Source organism: Ovis aries, chromosome 12, assembly GCF_016772045.2.
Source record: "Ovis aries strain OAR_USU_Benz2616 breed Rambouillet chromosome 12, ARS-UI_Ramb_v3.0, whole genome shotgun sequence".
Lineage (NCBI taxonomy): Eukaryota > Metazoa > Chordata > Mammalia > Artiodactyla > Bovidae > Ovis > Ovis aries.
Window position 1 is genome coordinate 56,665,149 of NC_056065.1, and position 18,272 is coordinate 56,683,420.

Sequence of the window (18,272 nt, forward strand, 5' to 3'; positions counted from 1 at the left end):
AAATGGATAACTCCATTAGCCTTAAATCTCTTTTAAAAATTAGATTTGTATTTAAAAATCTTCCCTCATAGAAATCTCAAGACCAAGACAGCTTCAATGGAGAACTGCACCAAATACGTAAAGAAATAATACTAATTCTTTACAAATTTTTCTAAAAAACTGAAAGGGAGAAATATATATATATATAAGTATATTCTTATATATTCTTAGAAGGATATAAGCTTATATAAGAGTTATAAATTATAATATTACAAGACTATAAGAACTATATTCTTGTAAGAATTTAAGAGTTCTTATACTCTTATATTTATCTTAATTCTTATATCTTAAGAATATAAGAATTCTTATATAATAATTATAAGCTTATAATATATAAGAATATACCTTGTTATCAAAACCAGACAAAAGAATTATAAGAAAACAAACTGCAGCCCTATGAGGTGGATACTAACCAACATTCCATTTTACAGATAAATCAGGACTAAAGAGATTCAGAAACTTGCCAAAGACCACAGAGATAAAAACTGGCAGGCAATCTAGATTTCAGAACAAAGGCTCTTAACCGTATCACTACTGTTTCTCAAATTTAATTAAATTCTAGATGCTTCTGCAAAAGAAAATAGTAAAGAGTGCTGCCCAATACTTACCTAGAAACTATGCTGGAACCATTATAGAGATCACTTGCATATGACAATGTAGCCAAAGGTCGCACTGAATTATAGCGAGTAAACTTGGACAAGCATTCCTGAAATTCATCCAACTGGCTTGCAGTTCGACTGTCATCTATACGAAGAAAACAAAATAAAGTAAACAAATCGAACTGCAACGTAAGTCAAAGAGCAATAACCACAGATTAACAATTATATTCTAAATATAAACAACTCATATTTAGAGAGGACTAATACCGAAGAATAGATGCTTTTGAACTGTGGTGTTGGAGAAGACTCTTGAGAGTCCCTTGGACTGCAAGGAGATCCAACCAGTCCATTCTGAAGGAGATCAGCCCTGGGATTTCTTTGGAAGGAATGATGCTAAAGCTGAAACTCCAGTACTTTGGCCACCTCATGCGAAGAGTTGACTCATTGGAAAAGACTTTGATGCTGGGAGGGATTGGGGGCAGGAGGAGAAGGGGACAACAGAGGATGAGATGGCTGGATGGCATCACCGACTCGATGCACATGAGTTTGGGTGAACTCCGGGAGTTGGTGATGGACAGGGAGACCTGGCGTGCTGCGATTCATGGGGTCGCAAAGAGTCGGACACAACTGAGCGACTGAACTGAACTGAATGTACACAAATTAATTAGCTGATCTTTCAACTTTCATAAAAATTTCTCAGTCGTTCTTGAAAGATACTGTCTCTTTGAACACCAATAAGACCATACTATGAATTCTCTTTCTTTTTTAAGCATTAATTTTTTGCAAAACAAAGGGAAAAAAGTACCTATGATCAAGAAAGGTTAAATCATTTATTAAAATAAAATCCCTTATCAATGAAGAAAGTGAGAGTTTTGTTAGTTTGAAGGAACATATTTACAGGGATACATTATCATGTTCCTATTTACTTGTCAAAACACAATTTAGATTTTAAAATGAATTTTTAAATAAAAAGCAAATGAAATATTTGTTCACATAATACTTTGAAGTGTTTCCAAACCAATTATAGGATGGGAGAAAAAATCTGCAATGTATTAATCATTAATTTTCAAAGTCAAATTTAAAATAGGTTCATGCAAATATCTTGGTGGAACATGGAAAACAGTTAATTCCATCCAACAGAATTCTTTACAAATACTTTGAGTAAAATCCAGTTCAGTAAACTATTCATAATTAAATGAGGTAGAACTTAAATCAAAGTCAGGTTATGAAAGATCTAATCTACTTATCTAATGAAGAGAGCTAATCTACTCTCCAATGTAGAAACAGGCTACAACAAAAAAGCATAAATAAAAAACATTGTTTTCTAAAATTGCTTAAAGTTTGGATTTGCATTTTCCTTCCCAAAGAAAGAAAAGTAAAGCGCACAATTACGTTAGTTAGCCTCCTATATTGAAACTTGAGCCTGTTACAACGTTTTTCTTCATAACCTCCTTCTTATTCTTAGCTCATATACATACCGAAACACACATACAACTTTTTAAAGTTTCATGATTTTCCTTCTCAAATGTTCTCTGAAAATAACAGTAGGCTAAAAGAAATTACACTATAGGAATCATTACATCAAAAGAATTACTTTACTTTTACTATACTATGTGATATATAACTAAAAATTTATTTATCTGCAGATTTCCAGTTATCTTAAATTGTTGACATGAAGAAATTTATCTAACAATTATTATAAAGGAAAACAATTGAGGAAACTAAGTCAGCTTCTGTCTGCAATATTTTAAATTATAAAGATTTAAAAGCTAACTGGTGTGCTGCGATTCATGGGGTCACAAAGAGTCGGACACGACTGAGCGACTGAACTGAACTGAAAAGCTAACTTAACACAGTCATCTAATGACCTACATTAAAAGAGTTCAATTTTGTAGTGTTTCCATTCTGGAAAAGCAAAAGGAACAAACCTACTTAGCATGCAATATCAAAATGTTATTGGGCTAAAGCTCTTAGCTGACAAAAATTATTCTCAGAAGTTCAACAAATTATAAATAAAACATAGGTTATTACAGGGAAAAAAAAGGCAGAGGGGGGAAGATATCAATTGTACTACAAAGTAGTTTGGATACAATAGCTAACTGGTTCTTTTTATAAATTAAGACAACCCTATTACTGTGAGCTACTTAATATAACAAATACTGAAAAGACAGTTACTTTAGATATCTATTTAAAATTCGGTTTAATGTTAATCTATTCTTTCAACATTTTGACATCAATTTCTAAGTACATAAAATTCACCAGCATTCAAAAATGTATATTCTGTAGAAGATTATAATCTTTTTCTAAGGTAGCTAAACTTCTGGTCATCATACCCAACAGTTTAACACCAACTTTCAACAGAAACTATTAAAAAAAAATATTAAAAACAATTATTTCAGTATCTGAAAGCATAGGGATTAGATTTCACTTATCTGGTTGTGAAAAGGTAGGATTCTGTTTGCTTGGTTGGTTTTTGATCAACATCCATACATATCTTCTGGCAAATCACCTCTCCTATTCTAATTACAGATTATTCTGTAAAAGTGTATTCGGTATCTCTTTTCCATCTTCTAATGCTTTATAATTTAGCTTCCTTTTCAATTACAATTAAGAATTCAAGATATTAATCTCTTAGTTATCTCTCATTTTCATAGATGAAAATAGAAGCGGGGATAGGGAGTCGGTTCTCAATTGAAAATCGACTGAAGGACAATCAAACTCTTAGGTACCCGTTACAAAGAAGTTTCAAGGTCTTATTTACAGCCAAGAAAACTAGGAGAAACTTCATATTCAGCAATATGTGTAGCCAGTGTACAAATTTGATAAGTTAAATTCGAGATGCCTAAAAACTAAGACAACCATGGGTTGAGTACAATACAACCATATCTATTAAGTATAAAACTAAATTAATCTTCCTTCTGGTTTTAACTTACTAGTCTATCTTCCTATAAAGCTATGTCACCAAAATAAATTGGTTTGTAATTACCTTTACTATCCCATAGCATGCCTATGTTATAGTTACTTAAAAATTATGAATCACTAGCCTTTTTCAATCTCTCTTTACTATCTCCCTCTCTCTTTTTAATATCTGCCATTTACCTGTGGCTGTATTTCAACATCATACCAACAAATAAAATCTGAAAGGCTTAACATGCACCCTCTGCCAGTCAGAATGTAAGTCTCAGACCACTTTCAAAGTTTCAGCTTCATACTATAGTGTATAGATTATTACAGAAGTTTAATAAGGGGCTTAATTCTCAGACAATACAAAGAAAACTTTCCATCTGAATGAAAACTATTGACTGTTGACTTTTAATTTCAAACACACTTATAAACAAAGCTTGGCTTTCTTCTAGCCCTCACAGGAAAAATGCCATGTGAATCTATATATTTTGCTTTTCTCCACCTCTAAACCTGAGGCAAATGCGTCCAAAGGTTCTCTCTCTATAATGTGTAGATTATAATACAACCATGCTTATTCAAGAGAAATTCAAGGCCAAATTTTTAACAACTAAGAAAATATCATACATTTCTTTCCTTGGTAATGCTCATTTTGAGCAGGTGTATTAAAAATAACATCAACTAACTGAGAATCTTATACAAAGCACTGTATTTTATATGCATCATCTACAAACCATAAAAAAAAAAAAAAAAAAAAAGACAAACACCGAGCAGGGTTGGTATAAATGTCCCTTCCTCAATAGTGAGCAGAGACACCAAGAAAGGCTAAAGATCAGAGAACTAACAAAAAGGGCACAGAACTATCCTACAGCAATAAAACTATTCTATCCTATAGTATGCAAACCTGCGCATAAGTTATTTCCTCTGCTTTGAACATGTTTTTATTATCCTTTTTCAGTTAACTAATACTAGCTTTGACTAAATACAACTTCTCTGAAATCCCTACAGGAATCTTCTCTTACATTTCCCCATTTTCAGCTTGGCATGGCTTTTTCACCTCCAGTTATATTAGTCAATATTCTTCTCTATTCCCTTAATGCCCTTGGCATATTTATATAACACATAATACCATGCAGCATTATTTACCTGTTGCTTCCCTTCACTAAATTTATAATAGTAAAACAAGTTCTTTCATCTTTTGATTCTTAGCACAGATAATACTGCTTAGAACTTAACAAACATTGAAAAATAGAAGGCAACTGAATGAAATTATTTTTGCTAGCTACATATTCATGGCTGATTTGTTTTTAACTTTATACAGCTCAGTATATACAGATTAAAAATTCCCAAATAGAGAAAGAGAACAAAAATAGTTATAGAAAAGCAAAGTAATCCAAGATGTCTAAGAACCTCCAAAATGCTGTGCTAGACTATGTTGAAAATAGACAATTTTGCTTTATGAATAGGACTTTTCATAAATCCAGCATAAGCTAGACATGAAACAAGAATCTGTGATATTTTAAGAATTCTTGAATATGTACCTGAGATACGAGACATCCTTGTAGAAAAGTAACACTGCTCTAAGTCTTCAAAATGAGCAGTGAGTCGTTTTCGTCTTGATGCTAATGTGCTGTTATACCAGGGCTGTTTCTTTGTCTAAGGTGATAACAAGAAAAAGACACTTGTAATTCTGAACAAAGCATACTATTTTTTCGAGAGAATATACAGATGTTTGAATAATTTCAAAAGTTCACATTAAAATAATTACAAATGGCAAAATCCTGTAGCTCTTAAGACCATATTTTTCAATTCTTATTTTAAAGGGAAAATAGGCCAATTCTATAAGAATAAAATGAGAAGCATCTTTCAACTCTCCAAATTAAATGAAGATAGAGTCCATTATAAACACCAAACTAAGAAGTTTAAGAATTTGAATATGCATCAATTGTTAGGAAACAATTACCAAAAGGAAACTAATTACTTTTCAGCATTATAGTGCAGCCCTATACATTTTGAGTAATAGGAACAGTGCTTAATTGTATAGAATAGGTATTTAAATTAGTATTTATTATTAGGTTAAGGGATAGTCAACACGTGTATACTCAACAGTTTGATATATACATTAGAAAACCAAAATAACTAAATCATGTATATATATTTAGACAACAAAAGCAAATCTGAAATATACTAGCATATGAACTCTATTAAAGTCTATAATCCTAAATATATATCACCAACACTGCTACTTCTACTGCTAAATCACTTCAGTCATGTCCAACTCTGTGCGATCCCAGAAACGGCAGCCCACCAGGCTCCCCTGTCCCTGGGATTCTCCAGGCAAGACCACTGGAGTGGGTTGCCATGTCCTTCTCCAATGCATGAAAGTGAAAAGTCAAAGTGAAGTCGCTCAGTCGTATCTGACTCTTAGCGACCCCATGGACTACAGCCTACCAGGCTCCTCCATCAATGGGATTTTCCAGGCAAGAGTACTGGATGTTAACTAGAAGGGTTTGAAAACTCTTCCATAAATGGTTTCTATCTATTATGCTTGCAGCACATTAACAGACACAGAAATAAGCTACATAATGAGATCTTTAGATGACACAAGTTAACCAATACAACTGCTAATGTATTAAGAAACACAAAGTTACTACCATGAACAAAACACTTATCTAAGTGAACTCCTGATACAAGTAGATGGTTATTGTCCTCCAACTAAAAATAAATAATTTTTTTAAAGAAGAAGTATATTTTAAAGCAGTGTTTGGATCACAAGAAAAAAAGACTGTTTACTAAAAGATTAACAACCAAACAGGAAGCTGAACTCAGAGAAGTACAGGTAAACAAAAAAGAACAATGCAGAAAGAGGGCAAGGAGAGGACAATCTGAGGACAAATATGAAAAAAGGGCAAGCACTAGATCTGGAAAATAAAAAGAGAACTTGAAAACTGGAAGACAAATCTAAAATAATTACCCAAAATGAAGGATAAAGGTCAGGAAGACAGAAAAACTTGAAAGAAAAGAAACAGGAAGGACAGAATAATAAGGTTTAAATGTGGGCACCCAGAGACCCAGAAGGGAGTAACACATTTGAAGAGCTAATGTTGATAATTTTCCAAAACTGAAAACATACATGAATACAGACAGAGAAACTATTCCTATCAAGGAAGAACAAAAAGAAATGCACAATTACACATACTAAAGCAAAACTGTGTTTCTGTCCAAGAGAGAAAGATTTTAAAAGCACACAAACAGAAAAGATAATTCACTTAATAGGAACAATTAAAGAAGCAAAACACTTCTCAAAAGCAATAATAGCAGCTAGAACATCCTAAGCTTTGGTTATACTTAAAAAATGGAAAGAAAATAACCTCAATCTAAAATTCAGATCCAACAAAACTATCCTACCACAACAGAATGCTGAGCAAAATGCTTTTTCATGTGAATGAAAGCAAGGATTATCATCAATAAGCCATTTCTTTAAAAATTTCTGAAATTTTATAATTGAAAAGTTCAGTAAAACAAACTAGAAAATTGGAGACACAAAATGAAAGAGAAGCAAGGATATAGTAATCAAGCAAGTGATTTCAAATACTGTTTATATACATTAGCTATAATATCTCATTTATGGAGTTTAAGAATAAGATAGAATAAGTATACCAAAACCCAGCATATAACTCTAAAGAGAGGGCCCAGATACTTTTATTTGAAAATCCTACCAAATATTCATGAAAGATATAACATCAATCTTGCACAAACCTTTCAGAAAACACCTCCCCATTTGTTTCATGAGGCCAGCATAACTATAATACCCATACCCAATGAGGATACTGGAGGAAGGGAAGGAAAAAAGAAGGGGAATAAGAACCTTCATGAAAACAAGCATCCACAGCAAAATAATAGCAAATTGATTCCAAAAACATATAAAAAGAATAACTCATCATGACTAAATGAAGTTTAGTCCAAGAATGCAGTTGTTTTCATATTTGAAAATCACTCAATGCAATTCACCAAGTGGGCAAAATAAAGGAAAATAACCATATAATAATTCCAAGAGATGCATAAAAGACAAAATCCAACACCTATACATGTTAAAATTTCTCAAAAAATTAGGAATAAAAGGATACTTTCTCAACTTTATCAAGGGCATCTACCAAAATGTAGAGCTAACATATAAGTTGAAGTATGAGGAAAGGGACGGTAAAAGGAAAAAGAGAGGAGAGATGGGAAGGAAAGGATAAGAAGGGAGGAGTGGAGGGGAGAAATGAGGGAAGGAAAAGAGAAGACACACAAAAAGATTAGAAAAGGCAAAAATATTTTTGCTGACCACATGATTTTACATAGAATTTCATGAGAATCTACAAAACAACTAGAATTAATAAGTTTAGCAAGGACTTCCCTGGTGGTCCAGTGGTTAAGAATCTACCTGTCAATGCAGGGGACATGAATTTGATCCCTGATCCAGGAAGGTTCCACGTGCCATGGAGCAACTAAGCCTGTGCACCCTAGAGCCCAAGCTCTGCAACAAGAGAAGCCACTGCAATAAGGAACCCGTGCGCCAAGCTCTGCAACGAGAGAAGCCACTGCAATAAGGAACCCGTGCGCCGCAACTAAAGAGGGGCCCCCACTTGCCTCAATGAGAGAAAGCCCAGTGGGAAAGCCCAGAAGACCCAGTGCAGCCAAAAACAGATACGTGAAAATGGTTTCAAAAATTTAGCAAGATAATAAGAAATAAGGTTAACATACAAAAATCAATTGTATGTTTATATATTTACAACAAGTAGAAAATTTTAAAACAACTGGATCAATAATAGCATCAAAAAAGAATTAGAAATTAATTTAACAGAAGCATGGAAGGCTTCTATATTACAAACACAAACACTGCCAAGAGAAATTTTTAAAAGACCAAAATAAATGGAAAGATATTCATGGACTAGAAAGTTCAATATTATTAAGGTGTTATCATTAGGGTAACTGGGCAAATGCTACATAGGCTCTCTCTTTGTTTTTATTTGTTGATGCTTGTTTTGTTCTGACCACACAGCTTTTGGGATTTTAGTTCCCTGAGCAGGAATTGAACCCAAGCCTCCATCAATGCAAGCCTGTCCTAACCACTGTACCACCAGGGGATTCTCATGGGCTATCTCTGAATTATTTTTTAAAACTGCATGTGAATCTACAATTATCTCAAAATTTAAAAATCTTTACAACTGTAAAAAAAAATACTTAGGAATAAACTTAAACAGAAATAAATAAAACCTAGACTCAACTCAATATCATAATATGTCAGTTCTCCAAAAGGTAATTTATGAGTTAAAGGCAGTTTGAATAAAGATACCAAGAAGCTTTTTTATGCAGCTAGAAAAACTGATACTAAAGTTCATGTGAAGAAACAAAACAGGAAAGAATTTCTGTAAAACACTGAAAAAGAGAAGCTAGGGGGCTGGGGGAATTAATTTCTATCAGACATTAAAACATAAAGAGGTGACAGTGAAAGATGAAGAGAGAAATATGTCAGTAGACAGAAGAGAAAGACCAGAAATAAATCCATATACACACAGAATTTTTGATATAAGAAAGGCTGCATGTCAAAACACACAGGGGACTTCCCTTGTGGTACAGTGGATAAGAATCTACCTGCCAATGCTGGGGACACAGGTTCAATCTCTTGTCCAGGAAGATTCCACATGCCTAGAGCAACTAAGCCTGTGCACCACAACCGTTGAGCCCATGCTCCAGAGCCCACAAGCTGCAAATACTGAGCCCACGTGAGCAACAAAGAGTAGCCCCTGGTTGCCACAACTAGGGAAAGCCCGAGTAGCAACAGAGACCCAATGCAGCCTAAAATAAAAATAAATAACAAGTGATCTGGGACAACTAACTAGACATTTGGATAAAGATAAAATTAGGTCCACACCTCAAAACGTATACCAGAATAAACTCCAAAGAGAACAGGAGTTCAAATGTAACAAACGAAATGAGACAAGAAAACGTGGATAAATCTCTACACCCTAGTTAGAGGTAGACGTTTAGAACTATGACTCAAAACCCAGAGCCAACAAAAGATTGCTAACTTTAACATAATGATTTAGAAATTCTGAACAGTTTAAAAAAAAAAATAGAAGAAAATATAGGCAACATTTACCACAGATAAAGTGCTAATTTTCCTAATATACCGACTGCCAAGTCTTAAAAATTGAAAACAGATAAAAAGCTTTATAGAAAAAACATAGGCCAGAAATATGAACGTATAATCCACTAATACGTATATTAATATACCAGCAGTCATATGATATTTGTTCAATCTAACTCATAATTACAGAAACACGAAACTATTCTGAGGTATATTTCTCTCTTGAAAGATAAGCAAAAATTTTAGGGTAAAATTCATTCTACTAGAGAAGCTCTGAGAAAGATTCTAGGAGAGCAGACACATTCATCTACTGCTGGGGAAAGTATTCTGAGATACATTTCTCTCTTGAGAGATTAGCAAAAATTTTAAAGTAAAACTCATTCCACTAGAGAAGCTCTGAGAAAGATTCTAGGAGAGCAGACACATATACTGCTGGGGAAAGTGCAAACTGTTACAGCCCTTTGGGGAAGAAGATGATTTGGCAATATCAATCTCTCTGTCTGTCCATCTATCTATCCATCCACCCATCTATTCATCCATCTTTGATCCAGAAATCCCACATCTAGGAATACTGAAGATACACCATCCAATGATATGAAAATATATATGTACAAATTAATCACTGCAGCACTACTTTGTAATTATAAAATAATGTAAACTACCTCTTCAAGTAACAAATTGATTAAATAATCTTTTGCAGCTATAAAAATAAGGAAGAATTCTATGCACTTCTATAGATTTGTTTTCATGATAAACTGTTAAAAGAGCAAAGCACAGGAGAGAATCACCAGGAAACCGACCCTTTGTGTAAAAAAGAAGACATAAGAATATGCATATGCATCATGAAAGCTTGACTAATACAACTGGTTACCAGCAAAGGGTAAGAAACAATGTAGTGGGAAAAGATAAAGGATATGGAAATTGGTAGAAAGGCTGGAGGGGTATTATATTGAGTACGACTTTCTGTATAGCTCTGACCTTCAAAATCAGGTTAATATTTCATATTTTCAGAGAAAGTTTGTATGTAATAAAGGTAAGGGTTGGTGATGGAACACAAACAGAAGCAAATGAACTCAATTGTATTTCAAAGAAGTATTGCAGCTAATACTGATGAAAAATTAACAATCAAATCCAAGTAATTTTTGAACACACTATATTTTTGTAACTATATTCTCAGATTAAAGATATAAAGGAATTTAAATAAATATTCACCACTAGTTAGTAGATTTGCTTTCTTAGTAATTTCCATACTACTTTATGTATGTGTATATATATATATACACACACATATATATACACACACACTAACAAGACTATGACAATAAATAAAATGTATATTTTGATCATGAGAACTAGGTTTCTGTCAGAACAGGGAATTAAAGAAATGGAAAGGCTCACTAAAGCTACAATGAACCCTGCAATAGTGAACTGTAATGTGAGGTCATCAGCATGAATCCATAGCTTTTATGACAGATACAAAAACACAGATATGTTACATACATAGATGATTATATAAATGATGCTCATCAATTGAATAGTAGAGAGTAATCTCAGCTGGTATGGGTTGCCCACATGGTTATTTACAGAGCTACTGACTCTTAACCTATACTGCAAAATGTATTAAATAAAGATAAATGGTATTTCATAACCATAGGCCTGAGAGTTGTTTGGGAACAGATTGCATCACTCTGTCAATATTGTTTAGTAATAATAATTGAATTTATGATTCACCTATTTCAGTGAAGTCTGTAAGTTAATAACTAGTCACATAACTATAATGCACTGCCTATGGGACTAACTTAAAATAAGAGATCTGACTACAAGCCAAATTTGCACTTCCCATTACTAAGGTACTTGAGAATGTAAGCAAGTAGTCATTCTGAACCTGGAGACAAAGCAGTTCCTCTGTGACTCAGTGGTACAAGGACAAAGAAGACTGCTTGAAATCACATCCTTTTCAATGAGTACTCTTCTTCTGCTTGGTTGTACTGTATCTATTGCCTATAATCAAGTTCCACAAGTATAAACTCCTTGATTCCTCTGAGTCCTTTCACCAAACACTTAAGGTGATTAACATGTAATTAATAAATATATAATATGTTATATATACGGATATGCATGTTTCCTAGCTCTGTCGACCAAGAAGGCCTACAAGCAATGACACTCTACGAGCAATGAGCATACTTAAAACCCAAATCTTTGTTTTGAAGTATCATTTGCCATTAAAAGAAAACAGGACTTCTTGGATACATGGCTGATTACAGAACTGGGGCAAGGTAAGTACAAGATGATACTGGTATATCTTATTAACTAAGAATGTAGGAAGGTACTTAAAAAATGATAAGAACTTGAAGATCAGCTTGAAGGATTTCCAACCAGCCAAACAGGGAATAGACTGAGCTTCAGAATGATTAACAGAAAAACTTTAAATCCATGATTCCACAACCATATAAACAAAAGAGATGGAAGGAAAGATCTCCCTTAGAATGGAAATCCTAATAAATGAGGAATTATTACTCAGGCATTTAAAAAAATGAAATAATGCAATTTGAAGCAACATGGATGGGTCAAGAGATTACATTAAGTGAAGTAAATTAGAGAAAGAAAAATATATGATATCACTTACACATGTAATTTTAAAAATGGCACAAATGAACATATTTACAAAACAGAAACAGACTCCCAGACTAGAAAGAAAACTTATAGTTACCAAAGAGGACAGCACAGATGTGGAGGGGTTAAATCAGAAGTTTGGGGATTAACATACACACATTACTGTATATAAAAAAGGCAAACAACAAGGGCATACTGTATAGCACAAGGAACTATGCTCAAAATATTCAAAATAACCTATAATACAAACATATATATATATATCCATACATATGCATCTTTTGCTATACGCTTGAAACAAAAACACTGTAAATTAACTATACTTCAATAAAAAATTTAAAAATTAATGTAGAAATTAAAAATTATTGTTTGGGCAATAAAAATTATTATTTCAAGTAAGATTCATTAATACATGCTCAAATAGGAGAAAATGGTAAATTTATAGCAAATTTGGCAGGCACCACCTTAATCAAATGATCAGAGGTAATATCACCAAAATTGAGCAGATACACCATATCCAGATGTGACAAACTAACAAAGGATACCACACTGGTGGCTGTAGCATTTATGATAAAAATGGGCAATCAGAATCCAGTTATAGGGAAATATCAGACAGGAATGGTCTACAAAATTATTAACTTACACTTCAAAATGTCAACCTCATGTACAACTGAGGAACTAAAACAATTTAGAGGAGATTAAAGAAACATGATAACTAAATATAACCAGTGATTCTGGATTCATTCTGGACAAAGAAAATTTTCCTTTTGTTATAAAAGAATATTAGTGGCAAAACTGCTGAAATTTAAATACACTGTCTCAGATAATGATATTATATTAACATTAACTTCCTGATTTTACTAATTGTACTAAAGTTATATAAAAACTCTAAGGTAAAAACAGGCAATTATAAAAATTCAGAGGTATAAAATAATTACTTCTGGCTTCACCTACATTATATTGACTTTTTTATCAATTCCATTTCAACTATAAACATTATTTTTATGAGTAGCAAAATAGTATATTCAACAGTTGTACCAGTCTCTGAAGCTATTCTACTATGACTGGGCATATTTATTTTTCCAGAATTTTTGCTTGTATAAATAATATTGGTATATAACTTTTAGATAGTACTTTGAATCATTCTTATAAGAAATTTATATGTTTATCACTACCAAATCACACAGTTGAATATTATTTTACATGTGAGTGGGCCATTTGGATTTATCTTTTTTCCCCATGTTCTTCATCTACTTTTTGCATGTTGGTGCTTTTATCAAAAACATGGAATGGATATAAGAAACTTTTTTTATTTTGAAGCAATTAAACAATTAGCCTAACATATTGATAATACCTTTCCCAGTTTGGGTATAAAATTTTGTTTGTGGTACTTTCTTATACATTGTCCCCTTTCTTAATTTCTACAATTCTATTATTATCTAAATCATTATTTAGCTATTCTGAACTCTTACAGTAAGAGATAAAATAGAAAGCCAAGTTCCAGCAAATGGTTTCCAGGGTATCACAACATAATTTACTTAATCTTCCTTTTTACCACTGATCTGCATAACCACCTTCACCATAGGGTAAAGTCTTAATTACCTTTCAGTTATATTTAAAACTTTTATTGTGCCCCATTTGTTAGAGCAGTCTTAGAATACATTAAAATAACCTATTGGGTAAATGCCCTTGTAATATACTTCTGAAGCATTCATTCTACAAATAACCATTTAAAGTCAGTTGGTCACACTCTCTACAAACCCTAAAAAATTTTTCTTGAGGTTTTTCTTTTTTTTTTAAATTGGAATCACATCCAATTATGGTTACTGGTCTATTCAAATTGTTCAATTTATTAAGAGCTCTATTTTTATTAGTATGCACCAGCACCAAGTTTCCTAATCTACTCAATACTATAATAGTCAATTTCAATTATATATTGAAACATCTTATATATAATCTTTTCTAATCTCTCTACATTTACCATCTTAAGTTTTTCCCAGTTTCTTGAGTTCAATGCCTGGTTCATTTAGTTTTATTCTCATCTAAAAATGAATCCATTTAATGATTTAATTTTTAGGATAATTCTGACCAAAATTTCATACATTTTGATATATAACATTTTCAACACCAGATTTTTTTAAGTTGTTTGTAGCAAACATTTGTATACTCTTTGACACAAAGGTATTCAGAGGAGTCTTTGGTTTACTCTCTTCCAGATTGTCAAAGTAGCTGTTTACTAGAGGTTCTGATTCTGAGAAGGTAGATGGTACAATTTATCTTGTTTTAGAATCAATCCAGTTTTCTCAATGCTCCAAGATTACTAACAATATGTATATCCCTTGATACAAAGTATAAAGTTATGCAAGTACCCATTAAGCTAAGTTTGACTCATTCAACCAAAGAAAAAAATCCGGAGTCTTTATAATGACTGAGAAAGTTACACACTAAGTGGCTTCTGTCACTTACATTTCTTACCTCATTTCTATTTTTCTCCCCCTTGCTCATTCCTCTCCAGTCATAACAGATATCTGGGCTATGTCAGGCAGGCTTCTAGTGTGGGGCTTATGTACTTCCTTTCTTTCACTCAGCTTAGATCTGCCCAGAGATATTCACATAGCTTGCTCCCTTACCTCCTCTTTGTCAAAGATAACCTATCTTTATTACTATTAGTATATCTCCAACTAGACTGAAAGCTGGAGAAGGCAATGACACCCCACTTCAGTACTCTTGCCTGGAAAATCCCATGGACAGAGAAGCCTGGTAGGCTGCAGTCCATGGGGTCGTGAAGAGTCGGACACGACTGAGCGACTTCACTTTCACTTTTCACTTTCATGCATTGGAGAAGGAAATGGCAACCCACTCCAGTGTTCTTGCCTGGAAAATCCCAGGGACAGTGGAACCTGGTGGGCAGCCATCTGTGGGGTTGCACAGAGTTGGACACGACTGAAGCGACTTAGCAGCAGCAGACTGAAAGCTGGGTTACAGCAGGAATTTTTGTCTGCCTTGTTTTTGTTCAATAACCCAAGCCTATCTTAGTGTCTGGTAAATAGAAAGTATTGAAAAAAACAAACAAACAACTGTTGGCATTATAAGTTAATATTTAAAAGCAAAGGTCCTGAAGCCATAATGCCTTCGTTAGAATATCTTAACTTCTTTGCCCTAGTTTCCTCCTTAGTAAAATAGAAAATAATAATTATAGTATGTATCTCAAGTTCTAAGAATTAAAGTAGTTAATGCTTATAAATCACACTGAGCAATGTACATGCAATGCACAGTAGGTGGAAAATAAATGTTACCTAAATACTAATATTACTACTTTAATTATTTCTTGAGCTATACAGTAGGCCTTCCATATCCACAGGTTCTATAAATACAAATTTAATCACACAGACAGAAAATATCCACCCCCACCAAAAGAAATTCTGGAAAATTTCAAAACACAAAATGAATTTGCAGCTGCACTGGCAACTACTTACATAGTTAGTATTCACACTGTATTTAAATTTTTTTATATAGCATTTATGTAATACTAGTTATTGTAAGTCATCATAGAGATGACAAAGTATACAGGAGGATGGGCTGCAGAGGTTGTATGCAAACACACCACAATTCATTTAAGAAACCTGAGCATCTTTGGACCTTGGCATCTGCCACAGCTCCTGGAACCAATCCCTCATAGATACTGAGGGATGAGTATACTTGAAAAGTCTCCTACCATGTTTAAGTTTCAATCAATTTTTTAAAATTTCTAATAAAGTTTTGCTTTATATAAATATCTATCCTTTATATTATGTCACACAAATTACTACTAGCTTGTGGGATTATACCTTTTATTCTGTGAAAACATGTATCTGTCTTCTAATGATTTTTTCCTTGAATTCTATTTTGATCTGTACTTTACTTTACCATTGTTTTTGTCATCTTCCTTACCATTCTTACATTTGCCAGGCTTATCCTCATCTACTCCTTTGTTTTCAATTCTTTTTATGTCAATTTGTTTTAAGTCTGTGTTTTATAAAGAGTATTCCTAGAAACGAAGGGTAAGGACTTCAACACAATATGTCATATTAGTTCCTGTCCCAGAAGCCCTAGCAGGTATTCCTCCTCAACAACTTCCCCCTCCTCCAGCAGATGCTAAGGTTGGAGTCTCCTGGAAGACCCAGATGACTTCACCAAAAGCGCTCTTTTACTCTGCACATGGTGACTCACGTTAGGCAGACTTCTTAAGTATTCTTTTTATCGTCTATAAATTCTTTTTAAGTTTTCTGTATGAGGACAGCTATATGTCAATGGGATTTCTAGTGGGTGGAGGTTGGAGAGACCACAGGCTTATTGTACCATCTCAAACTAAGTCTCCTTTATTACATGCAAAGAGTAAAAATTAAAAAATGAAAAAAAAAAACCACACACAGAAAAAAACACTATTCTGACTGTCTTTTTTTTTTCCCCACCTAGATTCAGTTTCTATAATTTCTAACTCACAGAATTTGCTAGAAATTCCAAATCAACGTCCTATAAATAGCAATAGGAAAAAGGCTTTCCTTGTTCCTCTATGTAGAATCTGTCAAAGCCCTGCAACCAAAGACCAATAGGAATACACCTGTAGCTGAACAAGTCTTATTACTGCTCATTGCAATGAAGAATACAGCATACTATGGGTTAAGGTAGGAAGATGTTACATACTACTTATAGGATACAGGCTCATGTTAAGTGATTTCAGGCAGGGTTCAAGGAAGTAAGGCTTTGCTCTGGATTGGATACTGTCAAGAAGGGGGATAATCCTGTGACTGGGTATCTTGATAAATCGTAACTGGGCAAACAGAAAACTACAGTGAGATAAAAGCCACAATTAGCAGAGATGCAGCAACTGCTTGTATTAGTCAGGATACAGGTGTGTTTGGTATTTTTCGTATTTTGCATAGCAATTTTTTAAATGTGCTCAGGTAAGTTTATGAACTGATCTTGATTTTTGTTTCATTTCTTCCTAGTCCCAGAGTGACTGTGTCCGATGCGGATGTTCTGTGAGGATTATGTTTGAGAGGAGAACATCAAGGCCCAGCTATGAATGCCAAGCCTGTTTCCAGATTCTGCTTTCCCTCTTCAAGTTCTTAAAGATGTTTCCATTCAATTCTTAAAAATTTCTCCTGAGGGACTTCCCCGGTGGTCCAGTGGTTAAGAATTCTCCTTGCAATGCAGAGGACATGGGTTCCATACTTGGTTGGGGAACTAAGAGCCCACAGGCCACAGGGCAACTCAGTCCACACGCTGCAACTAGAGAAATTTGTGCACGACAAGAGACATGAGCTCACTCCCTGGTTGGGGAACTAAGAGCCCACAGGCCAGCTGGCACTAAGTCTGTGTACTGCAGCTAGAAAATCCCTGCACCACGACAGAAGACTCCACATGACACAAAGATCCGACACAGCCAAATAAATAAATATTAAAATGAGAGAGAGAATGGGAAGCCCACACATTGCAATGAAGAGTAGCCCCTTCTCACCACAGCTAGAGAAAGCCTGTGTAAGCAACAAAGACCCTCCACAGTCAAAATATAAAATAAAACTTAAAAAAATTTTCTGCTGATATACCTCATTATGTCTTACAGAAACACCTAGATCTAGCACATTCGTGGCTGTTCAGGAAGAGATAGAAACAAATCTATAAACTTGCCAAATCCAAGCACACAATTGAAGACAACACAGATAACACAGGATTGAAGATAACACAGGATATGCAGAGGAGTTACGCAATCTAATCATAACAGTCATAGAGGCAGTCACCTTAAGCAGTGGGAAAAGAGAAACACAAAAGCTATATGATATGAAAGATTTTTTCCACTTTGATAAAAATAACTGCACTATCACAAAAAATGAATACACAAAAAGACAAGCCTTACTTAAATGCCTTAATTTTTTCTTTTATGGAACAAAGGAATTAAAGGATAATTGTAAGAACAATTTAAAAAATCTGAATAAGATATAAGAATT

General features: G+C 33.7%; 1 protein-coding gene across 9 annotated transcripts in view; it reads right to left on the minus strand.

The window, feature by feature from the left end:
• Positions 1–18,272, minus strand: part of COP1 (COP1 E3 ubiquitin ligase) — a 231,608-nt gene that overhangs the window by 123,292 nt on the left and 90,044 nt on the right. For all 9 annotated transcript variants that reach the window (XM_027975896.2, XM_027975897.2, XM_015099327.3 and 6 more), the window contains 2 exons: positions 5,081–5,195; positions 648–783 (listed from right to left, as the gene is read on the minus strand). In XM_027975896.2, the coding sequence (XP_027831697.1) occupies positions 648–783; positions 5,081–5,195 (251 nt within the window). The remainder of the gene's footprint in view (positions 1–647; positions 784–5,080; positions 5,196–18,272) is intronic.